The 20,122-nt window shown below is 41.8% G+C and overlaps 1 protein-coding gene across 4 annotated transcripts in view; it reads left to right on the forward strand.

The window, feature by feature from the left end:
* LOC134348574 (lysosomal cholesterol signaling protein-like) overlaps window positions 1-20,122 on the forward strand; it is a 112,618-nt gene that overhangs the window by 66,340 nt on the left and 26,156 nt on the right. For all 4 annotated transcript variants that reach the window (XM_063052146.1, XM_063052147.1, XM_063052149.1 and 1 more), the window contains exons 6-9: window positions 1,000-1,083; window positions 13,429-13,549; window positions 14,056-14,134; window positions 18,758-18,851. In XM_063052146.1, the coding sequence (XP_062908216.1) occupies window positions 1,000-1,083; window positions 13,429-13,549; window positions 14,056-14,134; window positions 18,758-18,851 (378 nt within the window). The remainder of the gene's footprint in view (window positions 1-999; window positions 1,084-13,428; window positions 13,550-14,055; window positions 14,135-18,757; window positions 18,852-20,122) is intronic.

Here is a 20,122-nt window from a genome sequence, read left to right on the forward strand (position 1 = left end):
TCAGAATGCTCTCTACCATGCATCTGTAGAAATCTGCTAGAATCTTTGGTGACGTATCAAATTTCACTCTCCTAACACGGTAGAGTGGCTGTCATGCCACTTTCATGATTGCATCAATGGCTTGGAGCCAGGGTAGATCCTCTGAGATGCTGACATCCAGAAATTTGAAGCTGCTTACCATTTCTACCTCTGACTCGTTAATGAGAACTGGTGCAATGAGATACACCACTCAATTGAAGTCCAGATAAATTCAGGCCTTGCCGGCAATGTCTAAATTCCAAAAAGCAAATAGATTAAAATCCTTATTTCCTCTGATAGCAATTGCCATCTGAGCTCAACCAGCCCATTAAGACATTGTAATGATCTGTTGCTGGTGTTTTAAAACAACCGTCTCTGTACACAAGTAGTTTTTTTTTTAATTAACCTTCTAGTTAGTCCCACAATGCGCCTATTTGTAGTACTAAACCACAAGTGCACGCCGCTACCTAATATGGATTTTTGGAAAAGTTTAGAAGGTTATGGGGCAAACACTGGCAAATGGGACTAGTTTGGTCGGGGCATCTTGGTTAGCGTTGACCAGTGAGTCAGAGAGCTGTGTCCGTGCTCTGTAACTCTATCAATTCTAAGAACTGATTGATTAATTATATCATTACGCTCCTTTTCAAGTCCAATTATACTTAAGAGATTTCAAAGAACTTAACCGGATTAAGAACTGTTCCAAATCTGCAGTGTCTATTTATATGTTGGCAAAAGAACCTGGGAAATGCAACAAGTCCTCTGTTTCATGTTGCTTTATGACGTAATTGTTCTGCTGCTATAAAGAGTATCCCCAGATTTGCCAGAAAAAATACCATTGGCAATGGTTATTATATGCCATTGCTTCATAATGAGGGTAAAATGCACTTTTTTGATACCTTTTCTTTAAGAAGCTGAGTCCATATTCACTGAGTCCATTTTAAATTTGAAACCTCTTATAAACATTTTTTTTTCTTCCTGTAGGTGTGGACTCTAGCTGTTATGCTGCTAAATAAGAGATTTAAGCAGTTGCCTCATTTATTCTCTCTTAACTTGTTGATTGCACAGGTAAAGATATTTAATTATAAATTATTAGGATTATTTTATTATCTCTTATTTGGAAATAATGGACTGCTGGGCAGTAAATATTTTCTGTAATTATTGCAAACTTGAATAGAAGGAAATTAGATCAATGATGAAATGTTTCTATATAAAATGAAGTGCATCCCGATATTGCTGAAATTCTAATGAAAGCTGATTGACCTGAAATGTCAACTCTATTTCGCTGAGCACAGATGCTTCCTGACTTGCCAAGTTTATCTAGCATTTTCTGCTTTTGTTTCAGGTTTTGGCAAAATTTGTCATTAATTTTGGAATGTTTAGTGAAGAGGCAGAAGGAAACAAAATGTTCAGGAAGCAAAAATCAGACAGGTCTCTTGAGTCATAAGGTAGCCAGTAAGGAGCTTAAGAAGGTACTTAAGAAAGTTAGAAAGGGACATGAGATAGCCTTGGTGAATAGAATTTAGGAGAACACCAAGGCATTCACGTACGTGAAGAGTAGAAAGATGACCAGAGTGCGAGCAGGACTGCTCAAAGATAAAGGAGCAAACATGGGCCTAGAGGTGGAGGAGATAGGGGAGGTCCTTAATTAATACTTTGCTTTGGTGTTCACTGGGGAGAGGGACTTCGATGAATGTGAGGTCAGCATATAACAAGCTAAAATGCTGGAGCATATAGAGGTTATGAAAGGGAGAGTATTGGAGCTTCTGAAAGATATTAGGATAGATAAGCTCCCATGGTCGGACAGGAGATATCCCAAGTTACAATGGCAAATGAGGGAAGGGATTGCTGGGATGTTGGAACATAGACAATGATATTTGAGTACTCCCTGTCCACGAGTAGTACCAGAGGATTGGATGATGCCAAGTGTTATTCCATTGTTCAAGAAAGGTAGAAGGGATAATCCTAGGAATTATAAAACAATGAATCTTATGTCAGTGGTGGCAAACAAACGGAGAATTCTTAGAGGCTGAGTTTATGAACATTTTGAGAAGCATAGTCTGATTAGGGGTAGTCAGCTTGGATTTGTGCCTCATGAGCCTGAATGAGCTTTTTGAGTAAGTGACAAAACAAATCGCTGTGGGTAGAGGAGTGAATGTGGTGTATACAGATTTTAGTATGGTTCCCCATGGTACGCTCATCTTGAAGGTGATGAAGCATGGGATAAGATCATGAGACATAGAAGCAGAATCCATGGAAGCTTGGCTGCATGAATTTGAAATTGGCTTGCCCACAAAAAGTAGAGGATAGTAGCAGATACAGCAGGTTCTGCCTCGAGGTCAGTGACTTGTGGTGTTTTGCAGGGATCTGTCCTGGGACTCCTGCTGTTTGTGATTTTTATAAATCACTTGGATGAGAAAGTTAAAGGATGGGTTTATAAGTTTACGGATGACATGAAGGTTGGTGGTGTTGTGGATAGTGTAGAAGTTTGTCATAAGTTAAAAAAGGGACTTTGATAAGATGCAGAGCTGGGCTGAGAAATGGCAGGTGACATTTAATCCAGAAAAGTATCAAGTGATAAACTTTGAAGATCAAACTTGAAGGCAGAGTACAGGGTTAATGGCAGGATTTTAGCAATGGGGAGGAACAGAGGGAACTTGGGGTCCAAAACCGTTGATCTCCCAAATTTGCCACTGAAGTTGATAGAGTGTTTAACAAGTGTATGGTGTGTTTACCTTCATTAGTCAGGAGGCTGAGATCAAGAGCCACAAGGTAATTTTGAAATTCTATAAACCTCTGATTAGACCACACTTGGGGTATTGTGTCTGTTTCTGGTTGTTTGATTGTAGGAAGGACGTGGAGGCTTAAGGAAGGCGCAGAGGTGACTTACCAGGATGCTGCCAGGATATAGAGATGATGTTTTAAGATGGAATGAGGGAGGATGAGAGGCAACTTGATAGAGGTATATAGCATTATGAGAGGCATAGTTAGAGTGGACAGTCAGAGTCCTTTTGCCAAGGTGGCAATGGCCAATACAAGAAGACGTCAGTTTAAGGTGAGCGGAAAAAAGTTTAGGGGACATGTCAGAGATATGTTTTTTACACATAGACTGCTGTTGCCTGTAATGTACGGTCAGGTGTGATGGTGAGGGCTAATATACAATAGGAACATTTAGATAGGTACATGGATCTGAGAAAAATGAAGGGTTATGGGCTGTGACGAAGGGAAGGATGAAACTGATTGTGAAGTAGGTTTGTATAGGTCAGTACAATATTGTGGGCTGAAGGATTCCTACTGTGTTGTACCTTTCTGTGTTCTAACTACAGAGTATTTTGTGTGTGCTTTGTTTTGTCTGTTAAAGTTAGATGTGCAATCTGATGTTTCTGGAAAGAATAATGCTAAAACAGCTAAGCTACATTCGTGCCATCTTATTGCTGAACTCCTTGGTGCATTCACAAGTCAGAGAGAGAAAAGCACAGAAACAAGCCATTATGGTCATTAAATGCATGCTGACTATCAGCCTCCAATTTGCACGAATCCTATCTTTGGATGAACTCCCCAAGCTCTACACTCACCTACACCATAGGGGAACCGGACTGATGGGGCAGTTGGTTTACAAACCGAGGCAGAGTGCAGTCAGACTACTAGCAAGGACAGGGTGATGGTACAGCAAAATTGCGGTCAGCAGGGTGTGTTGCAATGGAAAACGGAGACAAAATCAAAAAAAAACCATAAGATATGGGAGAAGTGGGCCATTTGCCCCATTGAGTCTGCTCCGCTATTTCACCATGGCTGATCCAATTTTCCTCTCAGCCCCAGTCTTCTGCCTACTCCCCATATCCCTTCATGTCCTGACCAATAGAGAATCCATCAACCTCTACCTTAAATATACACAAGGATTTGGCCTCCACAGCTGCCTGGACAAAGAATTCCATGCATTCACCACTCTATGGCAAAAGAAATACCTCTTCATCTCTGTTCTAAAAGGATTCCCCTCTATACTGAGGCTGTATGCTCTGGTCTTAGACTTACCCACCATAGGAAACGTCCTCTCCACATCCACCCTATCAAGGTGTTTCACCATTTAATAGGTTTCAATGAGGTCACACCTCATTCTTCTGAATTCGAGTGAATATAAGCCCAGAGCTATCAGATACTTTTCATATGACAAGCCATGCAATGCTGGAATCATTTTTGTAAACCTCCTTTGAAATCTCTCCAGTTTCAGCACTTCCTTTCTAAGATAAGAGGCCCCAAATTGCTCATAATACTCCTAGTGAGACCTCACCACGGCTTTATAAAGTCTCAACATTGCATCCTTGTTTTTATATTCTAGTCCTCTTGAAATGAATGCTAACATCACATTTGCCTTCCTCACCACAGGCTCAACCTGTAAATTAATCTTTAGGGAATTCTGCCAAAGGACTCCCAAGTCTCTTTGAGCCTCAATTTTTTATATTTTCTCTCCATTTAGAAAATAGTCAACTCTTTCATTTCTTCTGTCAAAGTGCGTAACCATGCACTTCCCAAGACTGTATTCCATCTGCCATTTCCTTGGACATATTCCTCATCCTTGTGTTTACCTCCTGTAGCCTCTCTCCTTCCTCAAAACTACCTCCCCTCCACCTATTTTCACTTTGCAACAAAGCTATTAATTTCGTCATCCAAATCATTGACATATAACGTAAAAATAATCAGTCCCAACACAGACCCTGTGGAACGCCACTAGTCACTGGCAGCCAGTCAGAAAAGGTTCCCTTTATTCCCACTCTTTGCCTCCTCCCAATCAGCCACAGCTTTATCCATGTTAGAATCTTTCCTGCAATGCCATGGGCTCATAGCTTGTTGAGCAGCCTCACGTGTGAAGCCTTGTCAAAAGCCTTCTGAACATCCAAAAACACAACATCAACTGATTCTCCTTGTCTATCCTGCTTGTTATTTCTTCAAAGAATTCCAATGGATTTGTCAGGCGAGATTTTCCCTTGAGGAAACCATGCTGACTGCAGCTTATTTTATCGTGTGCCTCCAAGTACTCTGAGACCTCATCCTTAATAATCGACTCCAACATCTTCCCAACAACTGAGACCAGACTAACTGGCTTACAGCTTCCTTTCATCTGCCTCTCTACCTTCCTGATGAGTGAAGTGACATTTGTAATTTTCCAGTCTTCCAGAACCTAGTGATTCTTGAAAGATCATTACTAATGCTTCCACAATCTCTTTAGCCATCTTTTTCAGAACACTGGGGTATGCACTGTCTGATCCCAGTGGACTGATATACTTTGACACCTTTCAGTTTCCCAAGAACTTTCCCTCTAATTGAGGTAACTTCACACTCTTCAGGACCCCTGACACCTGGAACTTCCACCATACTGCTGGTGTCTTCCATGGATATTACACACTTCGTCCGCCATTTCCATGTCCATGTCCCCTGTTACTACCTCTCCAGGATTGTTTTCCAGTGGTCCAATATCCACTCTCCCCTCTCTTTTACACTTTATATATTTGAAGAAACTTTTGGTATCCTCTTTAATATTATTGGCTAGCTTGCTTTCGTATTTCAACTTTACATTCTTAATTACTTTTTAGTTGCCTTCTGTTGGTTTTTAAAAGCTTCCCAATCCTTTAACTTCCCAGTAATTTTTGTTCTATTATATGCCCTCTTTTTGGCTTTAATGTTGGTTTTGACTTCTCTTGTTAGCCACGGTTGTATCATCTTTCTTCCTCTTTGGGATGTATATATCCTGAGCCTTCCAAATTGCTTCCAGAAATTCCAGCCATTGCTGCTCTGCCATCATCCCTGCCAGTGTTCTTTTCCAGTCAATTCTGGCCAACTCCTTTCTCATACCTCTGTAATTCCCTTTACTCCACTGTAATACTGATACAACTGACTTTAGCTTCTCCACAAATTTCAGGGTGAATTCAATCATATTCTGATCATTTTTCCCTTAAGAGTTCTTTTACCTTAAGCTCTCTAATCAATTCCGGTTCATTGCACAACACTCAATCCAGAATAGCTGATCCCCTAGCGCAGTGGTCCCCAACCTCCGGGCTGTGGACCGATACCGGGCCGTGGACCGATACCGGGCCGCAAAGCATGCAGGGGTGCAGTGGTAGCCAAGACGCACCCAGCACATCTTTAAGAAAAAAGCCGAAATAAACAAGCTAATTAATTAGGTGCCGCCTGGCAAGTAAATGTCGGCCCAGATCAGAGGTGATTGCCGATTGTGTAGAGCAAGTGAAATGGGCGGCACCTAATTAATTAATTAGCTTGTTTATTTCGGCTTTTTTCTTAAAGACGTGCTGGGTGCGTCCCAGCTACCACTGCACCCCTGCATGCTTTGCGGCCCAATATCGGTCTGCGACCCAGAGGTTGGGGACCACTGCCCTAGTGGGCTCAACTACGAATTGGTTTGAAAAGCCATCTCGTAGGCACTGTAGAAAGTCCCCCTCGTGGAACCAGCACCAACCTGATTTTCCCAATCTACCTGCATACCCATGACCCCCATGACCTTTGCCCTTTTAGCATGCATTTTCTATCTCCTGTTGTGATTTGTAGGCCACATCCTTACTACTGTTTGGGGGGGTCTGTGTATAACTCCCATCAGGGTCTTTTTACACTTGCAGTTCCTTAGCTCTATCCGTAATGATTCAACACCTTCCAACTATATGTCACCTCTTTCTAATGATTTGATTTTATTTTTCAAAAGAGCCACCCCCTCTGCCTTCCTGCCTGTCATTTTGATACAATGTGTATCCTTGGACATTAACTTCCCAGCTATCATCTTCTTTCAATGATGATTCATGATTCATGATTCAGCGATGCCTACAACATCATATCTGCAACTGTGCTGTAACGTATACTGCACGCCTTCAAATATAACACCTTCAGTCCTGTATCCACCCTTTACAATTTTGTCTGCCTTTTACATTGCAGCTCATCCTATTGACTGCAATTTTGCCCTGTCAGCAGCCTCTCCTGACTACACAATGCCTCTGCTTGTAACCAGAATTGACTAGAGAGCTTAAGGTAAAGGAATCCTTAGGAAGCAGTCATCAAAATATGATGGAATCCACCCTGCAATTTGAGGAGGAGAAGCTAAAGTCAAACATATCAGTATTACAGTGAAGTAAAGGGAATTACAGAGGCATGAGAGAGGAGCTGGCCAAAATTGATTGGAATGGGACATTCCAATCGTGTTAGCCATTTCAGCCCTGGGAAAAAAGCCTCTGGCTATCCACATGATCAATGCCTCTCATCATCTTATACATCTACACCTTATACAGAAGACACAGGATAGATACAACCCAAAGTAGTATTCTAAAGGCAGGATGACACAACTATGGCTGACAAGAGAGGTCAAAACCAACATAAAAGCCAAAGAGAGGGTAGATGATAGAACAAAAACCAGTGGGAAGTTTGCGGAGCTTTTAAAAACCAACAGAAGGCAACAAAAAAAGTCATAAAGGGAAAAGATGGAATCCAGAGGTAAGCTAACCAATAATATTAAAGAGAATACCAAAAGTTTCTTCAGATATATAAAGAGTAAAAGAGAGGCGAGAGTAGATACTGAACTGCTGGAAAATTATGCTGGAGAGGTAGTAATGGGGGACTAGGAAATGGTGGAGAAATTGAGTAAGTATTTTGCATCAGTCTTCACAGTGGAAGATACCAACAGTCTGCTGGAGGTTCAGGTGGAAGTGAGTGAAGATGGACCAGATGGTGTACACCCCAGGGTTCTGAAAGAGATGGCTGAAGAAATTGTGGAGGCATTAGTAATGACCTTTCAAGAATCACTAGATTCTGGAATGATTCCGGAGGACTGGAAAATTGCAAATGTCACTCCACCCTTCAAGTGGAGAGAGAGACAGAAGAAAGGAAAGTAAAGGCCAATTAGTCTGACCTCAGTGGTTGGGAACATGTTGGATTCGATTGTTAAGAATGTGGTTTTGGAGTACTTGGAGGCACATGATAAAATAGGCCATAGTCAGTATGGTTTCTATAAGGGAAAGTCTTACCTGACAAATATGTTGGAAATTTTGAAGAAATATGAAGCAGGATAGACAAAGGAGAATCGGTGGATGTTCTGTACTTAGATTTTCCGAAGGCGTTTAAAAAGGTGCCATACGTGAGGTTGCTTAACAAGTTAAGAGCCCATGGTATTACAGGAAAGATAGTGGCATGGATAGAGCATTGCTGATTGGCAGGAGTCAAAGAGTGGGAATAAAGGGAGCTTTTTCTGGTTGACTGCCAGTGACTAGTTGGTGCTCCACAGGGGTCTGTGTGGGACTGATTCTTTTTATGTAAAATATCAATGATTTGGATGACAAAATTGATGGCTTTGTGGCCAAGTTTGCGGAGAATGCGAAGATAGGTAGAAAGGCATGTAGTGTTGAGAAAACAGGGTGGCTGCAGGAGGATTTTGACAGATTAGGAGAAGGGGCAAAGAAATAACAGATGAATACAGTTTTGGGAAATGTGTGGTCATGCAGTTGGGAAGGAGAAATAAAAGTGCAGACTATTTTCTAAATAAAGAGAAATTTCAAAAATCTGAGAGTCCTCGCACGGGTTTTCCTAAATGTTAGGTTGCAATTTTAGTCAGTGGTGGAAAGAAGGCAAATGCAATGTTAGCATTCATTTCGAGAGGACTAGAATATAAAAGCAAGGATGTTGAGGCTTTTTAAGGCATTGGAAAGGTCTCATTTGGAATATTATGAACAGTTTTGGGTCCCTTATCTGAGAAATGATATACTAACATCGGAGAAAGATTCCAGGATTGAAAGTTACCACAGGAAGACTGTATGATGGCTGTGGGCCTGTACTCACTGGAATTCAGAAGAATGAGGGGAATCTCATTGAAACCTATCAAATGTTGAAAGGTCTCGATAGAGTGGATATGGAGAGGATGCAGACCATTTTTAATTGCAAATAGTGCCTCTCCCATGACTATTCTTGCAAACAGCAGATTCCAGATCATATCCACCCTTCAGGTGAAGTTTGCTTTAGAGTCATTGTTTGCGGTAGCACGGAAGCAGATCCTTCAGCCCATTCAGAGCATGCTGACCTTATGCTGCCAAGTCCCATTTACTTGCTCCTGTGCCATCGCCATCCATAACCTCCCATTCACGTACTTATCTAAACTTCTCTTAAGTATTGCAATCAACCACTTTCCGATGATCTCACCTGGTCCCTGAACTCCTCCATCCTGATCAAAAAGGTCCGGATACTGACGGACTTTTGCCACTGTACCATTGAGAGCATACTCACCAACCGCATCTCAGTGCGGTACAGCAATTGTCCCGTATCAGACCGCAAAGCACTCCAGCGTGTGGTGAAAACTGCCCAGCGGATTATCGGCACCCAATTACCCACTATTGAGAACATCTACCATAAACGCTGCCTGGGCAGGGCAAAAAGCATTATCAAAGATGCATCTCACCCTAACCATGGACTTTTTACTCTCCTCCCATCCAGTAGGTGCTACAGGAGCCTCCGCTCCCGCACCAGCAGGCTCAGGAAGAGCTTCTTCCCTGAAGCTGTGACCCTGCTGAACCTCACATCACAGCGCTAAGCAGTATTGCACCCGTATTGTATTGTCTCAGTACTTTTATATTTGTGTGCTGTAGCGCTTACTTTTTATTTGCAGTTATTTTGTAAATAATACTATTCATTTGCTCTTCTGGTCAGATGCTAATTGCATTTCATTGGCTTTGTATCTGTACTTGGTACAATGCCAGTAAAGTTGAAACTAATCTAATCTAATCTAATTTTATCCACCACTTCTGACAGTTCTCAAATTCCCAAAATCCTTCAGTCTTTGTCCTAATTATTTCATTCTGCCTAGGTCTCTCATAGTTATATGTGCCTTAATTAAACCTCTATTCATCTCCTGTGTTCCAAAGGAAACAGCATAGCTTAGTTAATCTTTCCTCTTAATTAAACCACACGATCCTTGTTGTTCTCTTCTGAGCCCTTTCTCATGCCATTGCAATGTTTCTATAATGTAGAATTATATTATAGGAGATGAGTTATTAACTTCAAGCTTTCTGCATAATCACTCAAAGAGTTGAACTGCACGTGCATGTAACGAGAGCTGTATAACTCATCTCGTTCTACCTTAGGCCACGAACTTATCAATCACCCCTGCTGTGGACACTTTCTGGAGGTCCAAGACATAGACTTCTACAAAGAAGGGATCCATATGCTCCACGACCACTGGACTAAGTGTGTAAATGTAGGAGGGGACTATGTTGAAAAATAAATGTGCTGGGTTTTCTAAAATTGACTCTCTCTACCTTAGGCCATGAACTTATCGATCACCCCTCGTACAGTTGTCTAGAAATGCCCTAATTAGTTTGAACTCGCTGTTAGTCCTTGATCAATGAGAGGAATATTCAATAGCCTGCCTTAGTTACTCTATCTATCTTTTCTATTATGTTTTGTAATTAATTCTAATGACCTATCAGGTGTCTCTATTGCAGTGTTTTCAGTATACAACCATGTATTGCTTATTCCCTTGCTTTGCTTGCCCTCCCAAATGCAATCTCACACTTAGTCCCATTGCACTAATCCATTGATATCTTTGTGATCTTGAGCTTTCCTGCTCATTGTCTGCCTCATAGCTGGGTTTTATGTCATTTGAATGCCTCAGAATCATGCCCCCGACATTTAAGTTCGAATCATTAAACTTCACCATAGAAAGGCAAAGCTCCTGGCACTGAACATTGTGGAATCCTGTTGCAAACAATCTTTTGAACTAATAAAACATCTGTCCACCTTTTGCTTCCAGAAAAGCAGATAAATTTTGGATCTGATTTGCCACCTTTATTTATGGAGACATAGAGCACTACAGTACAGAATCAGGCCCTTTGGCCCATCTAGTCTGTGCCAAATTATTATCCTGCCCAATCCCAATCACCTGCACCTGGACTCCATTGGCCTACTTCTCTGGTTAGTCTGCCCGATCTGGCTTTCTCAGATGCTTTGCCAAGATTCATGTAGACCGTATAAACCTCATTAAGCTGTCTTGTAGCCGCCTCAAAATGAAATTATCATTTTTTTAGATAGATGCTTCCTACGTCAGCATGGTAACATAGTGGTTAGCATAAGGCTATTACAGTACGAGCCCTGGATTCAATTCCGCTGCTGTCTGTAAGAAGTTTGTACTTTCTACCCGTGACCGTGTGGGTTTCCTCTGGGTGCTCCAGTTTCCTCTCGCATTCCAAAGACATGCAGTTAGTAGGTTAATTGGTCCCCTGGGTATAACTGGGCATTGCAAGCACATTGGGCTGAAAGGACGTGTTAACATGCTATATCTCTAAATAAGTAAATGAAAAGGGCAAACTGCAGTGGCTTTATTACTAAGTAAATAATTCAGACTCCTGAACTAATGACCTGGAGATGTCCACTCAAATATACAATAGAATACAGGTAGGTAAATACATCTAGAATAAAAGGTAGTATCAATAAATGTCTCCTCAACAACTTTCAATTCCTTGGCCCTGATTGCCTGATTTTCACCATGAATGCCCAGTCCTTATACACTTCTATCTCCCATCAAAAAGGCCTTAAAGCTGTCCGCTTGTTTCTCAACAAAATACCCAAGTTCCCCTTCCTTCCACTGTCTGGCATAACTGATCCTCATCCTCAACAATTTCTCCTTTGGCTGCTCCCATTTTCTCCAGACTCACGGTGTAGCCATGGGCATCCGGGTGGGTCCAGGCTATGCCTGCCTTTTCATTGGGCTACGTGGAACAGTCCATGTTCCAAGCCTTCCCTGGTAATTGTCCCCAACTCTTCCTGTGCTATATCGATGACTGCAATGGTGCTGTTTCATGTACCCATGCTCAACTCGTCAATTTCATCAATTTTGCCTCCACCTTCCACCACGACTGTTCCCAGGGTGTGGCTTTTGTTTCCAGGACATCAGAGATGTCTTCCTTCTTCAAAGAACGGGGTTTCCCTTCCTCCACCATTGATGCTGCCCTCGCCTTAACTCCTCCATTTCCCGGACATCAGTGCTCACCACATCTTTCAGCCACCTTAACAGGAATAGAGTTCCTCTTGTCCTCACCAACCACCCCATGAGCCTCTGCATCTAACTCATCATTCTCCGCAATTACCACAACTTTCAATGGGATCCTACCACCAAACACATCTTCACCTCCCCCACTCTCTGCTTTCTGCAGGAATCGCTTCCTTCGTGATTCCCTTGTCCGTTCATCCCTCTCCGCTAATCTCCTTTCTGGTACATATCCCTGCAAGCAACAGAAACGCTACACCTGCCCATTCACCTCCTTCCTCATCTTCATTCAGGGCCCCAAACAGTCTTTACAGTTGAGGCAACACTTCACCTGTGAATCTGCCTGGGTTGTCTATTGTATCCAGTGGACCCAACGCAGCCTCCTCTACGTTGTTGAGACCTGACGTAAGTTGGGGACTGTTTTAGTCAAGCACCGCCACTCCATCCACAAAAGCAAAATTTCCCAGTGGCCAAACGTTTTAGTTCCTAGCCCCGTTCTCATTCTGACATGTCAGTTCTTAGCCTCCTCTTCTGACACAATGAGGCCGCGCTCAGGGTGGAGGAGCAACACCTCGTATTCTTTTTTGGTAGCTTCAAACTTGATGGCATGAACATCAGTTTCTCCTGGTCATTTTTTTTTTCTTTCTTTTTCTCTTTTCCTCTCCAACTTCCTCCTCCTTCTATTCCCCACTTACCTCATCTCCTTACCTGCCTATCACCCCTCCTTCTACCCATCTTCCTACAGTCCACTCTCCTTTCCAATCAGTTTCCTCCTTCACCACCTTTCCCATTACCATCTACTGCCTTCTAGCTTGTCCTTCCCCTCGCCCCACCTTTTTATTCGAGTGTCTTCCCCTTCCTTTCCAGTCCTGATGAAGGATCTTTGCCCAAAATGTTGACTGTTTATTCATTTCCATAGTTGCTGCCGGACCTGCTGAGTTCCTCCAGCATTTTGTGTTTGTTGATCAATAAATGTTTCCCCAGAAATTCTTGGATTGTTCTTCAAGTGTGAGGAGTTTATGAATGTCACTTTAGGAAAGACAACCTGCTGTCTTTATTTGACTTGGAGTCTAGATTGTAGGTGATTCTAAACTCACCCCTTTTAGTCTTAACTGCCTTGCAGAACGGGCTATAAGTTCTAAAGAGAAACTCCTCAACAACTTCCCAACAGCAATTAGAAATGAATAGTAAATACCAACCTCCCAGAATTCTCTACGTGCAATGAATGGATTAACAAAGGAGTCGAAGTTAAAATGTTCAGCATGAAACGGGGTGAAGAAAATTAATTTTATTTTGTAGGAGAAAGTGGAAAATTCTACTTCTTATGCTCAAGTGGTGAATTTTGTCATTTGAAAATCTATTCACATTTTACTTTTAAAATTGTTTTCCAGTGTATGGTCTGTATAGGAATGATCCTGTGGTATGTTATCATCAAGCAAAATAGCCTCCTTGGTCAAGTTCTGGGATTCATTGTACTGTATAGTTCGTTGTATAGTGCATACATGTGGACAGGTAAGGTGCCTAGAATGTAAAACCTCAAACTCAACAATCACGGCAGCATTTGAGGAAAGAGAAACAGTCAACATTTTGTGTCTGCAGTCTGATGAAGTGTCACAGCGATAAAGTGATGACTCTGTTTCTGTCCACAAATGCTGTCCATCTTGCTGAGCTTTTCCATCATTTTTGTTTTTTATTTCAGATTTGCAACACACACACGCACACGTGCACACACATACACATTTATGTACGTAAGCAGTGCAAACAGAGAGCAGAAGGTAGCGTTCCACTCATTGTCCATTCAGGAATCTGATGGCAGAGGGGAAGAGGCTGCTTTCCTCTAAGTTTTCTGATTGCTAACTTCATAAAAATTCTAGATGTTTGTTTTCTAAGTTAGTTGCTTTTTAAGAAAATGGCCATCCATCTGATTGCCTGTTTCATTAATTGGATCTCAATTGGAATGCAAATATTTGGTGACTTCTTGTAAAATGATTGAAATGTCAACCTGTTTATCGTATCAGGTCTGATAGCACTGTCATTACTTCTGTTGGAGCAAAATGTATCTAAGCACAGAGGATTCTTCATTGTTGCTGGATGGGGGTAAGAACTTTTATTTTTGATCTTGCTGCTATGATACTCCGTGATTACAGAAGCTGATTACATTAAATTAATTTGTATGATAAGTGTTTTAAGTCCACAACAAATGGAAGTAACATGATAACTTTTTGTTTGTTTTCTAAATCTAAACTGTATTATTGATTGATCCAGATGTTTTGCTTGCCCTGTTATAGGAAAGATGTAATTAAGCTGGAAATGGTACAAAGCAGATTAACAAGATTGTTGCCAGGACTTGAGGGCCTGAGTTATAGCAAGAGATTGGACAAACTGGGAATTTATTTATTGGAGTGTAGAAAACAGCGATAACAACCTTATAGAGCTGCATAAAAATCTTAAGCGGCATGATTTAGGAAAGGGAATAAAATGCTGGGGGACGTAGATTTAAGGTGAGTGGGGGCAGACCCCGAGAGCCTATTCTTCATGAAGAGTGTGCTGCATCTGTGGAACGAGCTGCCAGAGGAAGTGTTTGAAGCAGGATGCATTAACATTTCAAAGACTTTTGGACAGTTACGTGGCAGGGAAAGTTTAGAAAGATAATTTGGACCAATAGGCCTGCTTCCATGCTGTATTGCCTGAACGGGCTTGCTGCAGGCACGGGTCACGTTTTCCCAAGCACGCCCCATTGCAGCCTTCGGAATGCTGGTTTCTTGGGCACAGCTGCTGCCAGAAGTAAGTTGGCAGCTGCCGTGCAGTTGGGACCCAGATCAGTTTTATAGTCTGAGCTGAGATGGGTCAACCGGAACTGATCCTGGCACAAAATTCCTCTGGAAGCCTTGGACAGCTGGAGAAACGTTCTGCTCAGATTCACCTCCTGTCCATGCTGCCTATGTTTTCCAGTCTATTTGAATCTCTTTGGGCTAAAATAATTAAGTTGTCAAAAGCCAGATACAATACACTTCAACAGGACTTTTAAACACAGCACTAATAATTAAAATAAAATCTGCCTTGCGTGTTCCTCCCCTCCTTCCCCTGCAGTCCATGTTCCTCACTCAAATGAACAGGCTCATTCTGGATCCAAAAGCCTCTTGGCCAGTTCCTGCTCTCCCACTGGACTCTGAAGATGAGTCTAGTAGCTGAGTGAAGCCCGTAGCTTTCGCTGGAACTCAGCCACTAAGGTTAGGATCTCTGCAGGAAAGTAGATGACCAAAGGTCACTGGCACTTAAGGTGGAAATCCAGCTTACTTATTACTAATCCTGACTACTACTCTAACCCCCATAGTTTTACATGCAAAATAAAGCTGTTGTTCCATCCCCATCTCGCTCACCAATAGAAAGACTTTGAGTCCACTGGCAACTCTGCATGGGCTTTGGTCAGAACATGTCTTGTCGTATATGCATTAGCTCAGTGGAGGTGGCCTGCTGGAGGGATCCGCTCAGTGTCTCTTCAAAGGGGCAGAGCAGATTGTAAGTGATGACTGAGCCTCGGGCAGTGAACCTGAGTCTGAAATCATTGCCTTAATGATCTTTGATGACATGATATTAAAAAAAAGTTTAAAGCAGTTAAAATTGCCTAAGACATGAAATGTAGTTAAAAGTACATTGTACTGCTGATAATTAATTAATTTAAAATGTAAGTAGAGAAAAATATACAAAGAAGCTTATCAATGAAGGTTGGTGACTAATAAATGGGATTGTTGTTTGAATACCAGAGAGGACCACCACTAGGCACTGTTGTGAACCCACTGTCATCTGAACTTCATCCAACCTTCAGTGACTGTAGTGCACTCTTATCAGCCAAAGCTACTGGTTCTCTGCTGAGCTGTGGCTCATAGTGACATGCAGAAAACTGAAAAGCTTTGCACTTGTCTGTACTTACCAGTTTTCAAAATCCTGGGATACCCCAAAGCATTTAGCGAAGGAACTTTGAATGTGTGTCGCAAGAAAAACATGATGGCCAATTCATAGAAAGAAAAGCTCCTGCAAATACCAACAAACATTCAGACTTTATTGACTTGATGGAGGGATAAGTACTCACCAAGACACCATAGATAACCGTCTGCTTTTTGTGGTGGAGTAACAGGACCTTCCATGTCCATTAAAGGGGCAGACAAGGACTCAGAAATAGAAAGGCGGCCACTTTGTTGTAGAAAGAAAAGGTACGTCGCATCTAATAATAACAAAATCTAAATCTCATACTGACCAAACTTGTTCCTGTTCTATTTTTCTCTGGGAAGTGGCAAAGACTTACTGATAGCCCTTATAGAACTGGTTAGGCTACAATATTTGAATATTTGAGGTAGCGCTCTGGGAACAAGGGAACCCAAATGTACTCTGATTAGGAGCCTTCAGCTCCATCTCCAGGCATGGCCAGGTTACGTCATGACTGGCTGATCAAATTGACTGAATCTTGAAGAAGGGATGCCCATGGTCCATGAACACTACTTTGCTATTCTTTTTTTTGCACTACTAATTTGTTATGATTTATGGCAATTTTTCAAAAAAAAACAAATTTCACAACATATGAGCCAGTGATAATAAACGTGATTCTGATGAGGGAAAATGTACTTGATCCTCTGCAATCAGATTTAGCTGTCGTATACGCATTGTCTTCTCGTGAAGGTAGGAGTAATCTTTTGGAGCCAAAATATTGCAGTCACATTGAAGGTAGTCTCAAACGTAGGCTGTGATTATCATTATATAAAATCATTTGGATTCAGAATAATAATTCAAAACTTTGCATGGAGCGAGGCTTGGCAGGATCAACAGAATTTTATTCCATCACAATCTGCAAGCTCATCAAGCCAGGGGGTCAGGACTAATTTAGTGAAGTATATAGATGTGAGAAATCGTACAGGATGTATCTAAAAACATTGTGCTGATCTGGTAAAACTGCAGTGTGGAGCTGCCTATATGTAAACATATCATGTTGTTGACAGAAGTAAACAATCCTAAAACCAAAGAATCAAACCAAACTCTCATAATCCTGCCAATTTCAGCTGAATTTAATCATTACATTGTTGTTGAACAACTTCTGCTTTGGCTCTGAAATCTCATCTGCTTCTCCACCTCTCTTTCCTCTAAAATACTTCTTAAAATTTGCTCCTTAGCTAAGCATCTGGTCTTATCTGGAACTATCTCTCTGTAAGTGTCTTGAGGTCATTTCTACATCATTAATAGAACTATGTCTGGAAGCCTGTGTCTAGTGATGTGCCACAGGGATGGGTGCTGTGTCCATTGTTGTTTGTCATCTATATCAATGATCTGGATGGTAATGTGGTTAACTGCATCAGCAAATTTGCAGATGACACCAATTTGGGACGTGTAGTGGATAATGAGGAACACTATCATGGCTTGCAGCAGGATCTGGACCAGCTGGGAAAATAGGCTGAAAAATGGCAGGTGGAATTTAATGCAGACAAGTGTGAGGTCTTGCATTTCGGTAGGACCAATTTTGGTAGATACGTCTTACACAGTGAATGGTAGGGCACTGAGTAGTGCAATAGAACAAAGGGATCTGGGAATACAGGTCCATAATTCATTGAAAGTGTGATATAAGTTGATAAGGTTGTAAAGAAAGCTTTTAGTACATTGACCTGCATAATTCAAAGTATTGAGTACAGGAGATGGGATGGTAGGTTGAAGTTGTGTGAGACATTGGAGAGACCTAATTTGGAGTATTCTGTGCAGTTTTGGTTACCTTCCTACAAGAAAGATGTAAACAAGGTTGAAAGAGCACAAAGAAAATTTACAAGGATATTGCCGGGTCTGGAGGACCTGAATTATAAGGAAAGATTGAATAGGTTAGGACTTTATATTTTGGAACGTGGAAGATTGAGAAGAGATTTGATAGAGCTATACAAAATTATAAGGGGTATAGATAGGGTAAATGCAAGCAGACTTTTTCCACTTTTGTTGGGTGGGAGTACAAGCAGAGGTCATGGGTTAAGGGTGAAAGGTGAAAAGTTTAAGGAGAACATGGGGGGAAACTTCTTCACTCAGAGGGTCGTGAGAGTGGGGAATGAGCTGCCAGCACAAGTGGTGCATACGAGCACGATTTCAACGTTGAAGAGAAGTTTGGATAGACAATAGACATCAGTGCAAATCGATGGGAGTAGGCAGTTTAAATGATTCAGCATGCACCAAAGGGCCTGTTTCTGTGCTGTACCTTTCTATGACTGTGTAAATGTAGGCGGTTCTTGCTACTTACTCTATTGAGACGCAACCTCCTCGAGTTACGGCTGGAGGACCACATTCTCTGCCTTCTGCTAGTGAGTTATACTCTCTTCAGAGGCTGAAAGAGAACTTTGAGCTCTCTCAGCTCTTTACTCTGGTCACCAGCAATCTTTTCCCTGATGTTTGACCTTTCTATAAATTTGGGGGCAGCCTTTCCCTATCAGCAATCCATCTGATAGTTTGATCAAGTTTTGCATCAGCATTGAGATTGGAAATGAATAGTGTATGGTTTGGGAAACCTGGAGATAATGTAGTGGCTGGACTAAAGATGTCTAGACAAATATATTGGATAGAATTTTAGATCCATCAAATATTTGCAAGTGTGGATGCCATAATTACCTTTAATGATGAACACCTCAGAGAAGACAGCTTTTCCCTACAACTGTGCATTATTATGATTAGTTATTTCAACAATTCTGGTTGTTTTACTAGAATACCAGCATTCACTGTGGGACTCTTATTGATTACTGCTCATCCAGATATGCAATCACTGGGTGATTCGGCATTCTTTTACGGACACTATCAGGTAAGAAATAAATCCGTATCTCTAAATTGTTCAGGAATGTTTGAAGTGTCTTTTTTTTGCCTTGGAATTTAGCCATTTTGAGCTCCCATCTATCTGACCATCAGGTTTCCTCACTGTGGATTCATTGTTAACGTTTCTGCCTGCTTTATGTGGACAGGTCCCTTCATATCTTACTGAACATCAGTTTGCCATCTTTTGGTTCTTTCTTTGTTGAATTTAGCTAAATTGCAATCACTATTTCCAATTTCTGTTTCCCTCTCTAAATTGGGCAATTATTCGAGTATTGTCAGATCTAATAAAAATACTCATCCAGGAATTGGTCAGATAATTTCTGGAAAGCAGTCCTTACTTTAATAGGGTTAAGGGTGAAAGGTGAAATATTTAAGGGAACATGATGGGGGGGGGCTTCTTCACTCAGTGAGTAACGAGCTCTCCACGGAAGCAGTGGATATGGGCGTTGTTTTCAACATTTAAGAGGAATTTGGATAGGTACATGGATGGGAGAGGGTATGGAGGGCTATGGTTCAGGTGCAATGACTAGGCAGAATAAGAGTTCAGTACAGACTAGATGGGCCAAAAGGTCTGTTTCTTTGCTGTAGTGCTCTATGACTCTATGACCACAATTGCCTTCAAACAAATTTAGATGTTGGAGCACCATACATTATGGAAACAGGCCTGCAGTGCATGCTAAGCACTTGTTTCCACAATTTTCATGTTCTTGCATGCTAAGCACTAGTTTACACAATTTGCTTTTCATTCTCCTCACATTCCCATCAACTTCCCCTAAATTTAGACCGCTGCACTGTGCACGAAGGGCAAGTAAGGGTGGCCAATCAGTGGATCAGTCTGCATGCCTTTGGGACTTGGAAGGAAAATAGATCATGTAGAGGAAATTTCTGTGGTCTCAGGAAGACCCTGCAGACTCCACACAGACAGCACTGAAGGCCAGGATTGAGTCTGGATTGCTGGAACTGTGTGGCAGCGGTCAGACCAGTTTACACCACTGTGCTTCATTTATTTTTTGGTGTGTGCCTGTGTATGTGTGAGTGTGCGCGTGTGTCCGTCCGTGATGATGTCTTTTTCATGGCTTTTACAAGGCGCGGAGCGAGAGAGAGACTGTGTGGTGAGCCACTCCTCACACAGACATTTTCGCAGTATTTTTCCCTTTTTATATTACGAGGTCAAGTTGCGATCTCGACACTCAACCCGGCACGGATGGAAAGCGTACTCAGGAGTGGACACGACTAGTTTGAACCCAGGAACCTCCGCTC

The sequence above is a fragment of the Mobula hypostoma genome, chromosome 6 (assembly GCF_963921235.1).
Source record: "Mobula hypostoma chromosome 6, sMobHyp1.1, whole genome shotgun sequence".
In the NCBI taxonomy this organism is placed as follows: Eukaryota; Metazoa; Chordata; class Chondrichthyes; order Myliobatiformes; family Myliobatidae; genus Mobula; species Mobula hypostoma.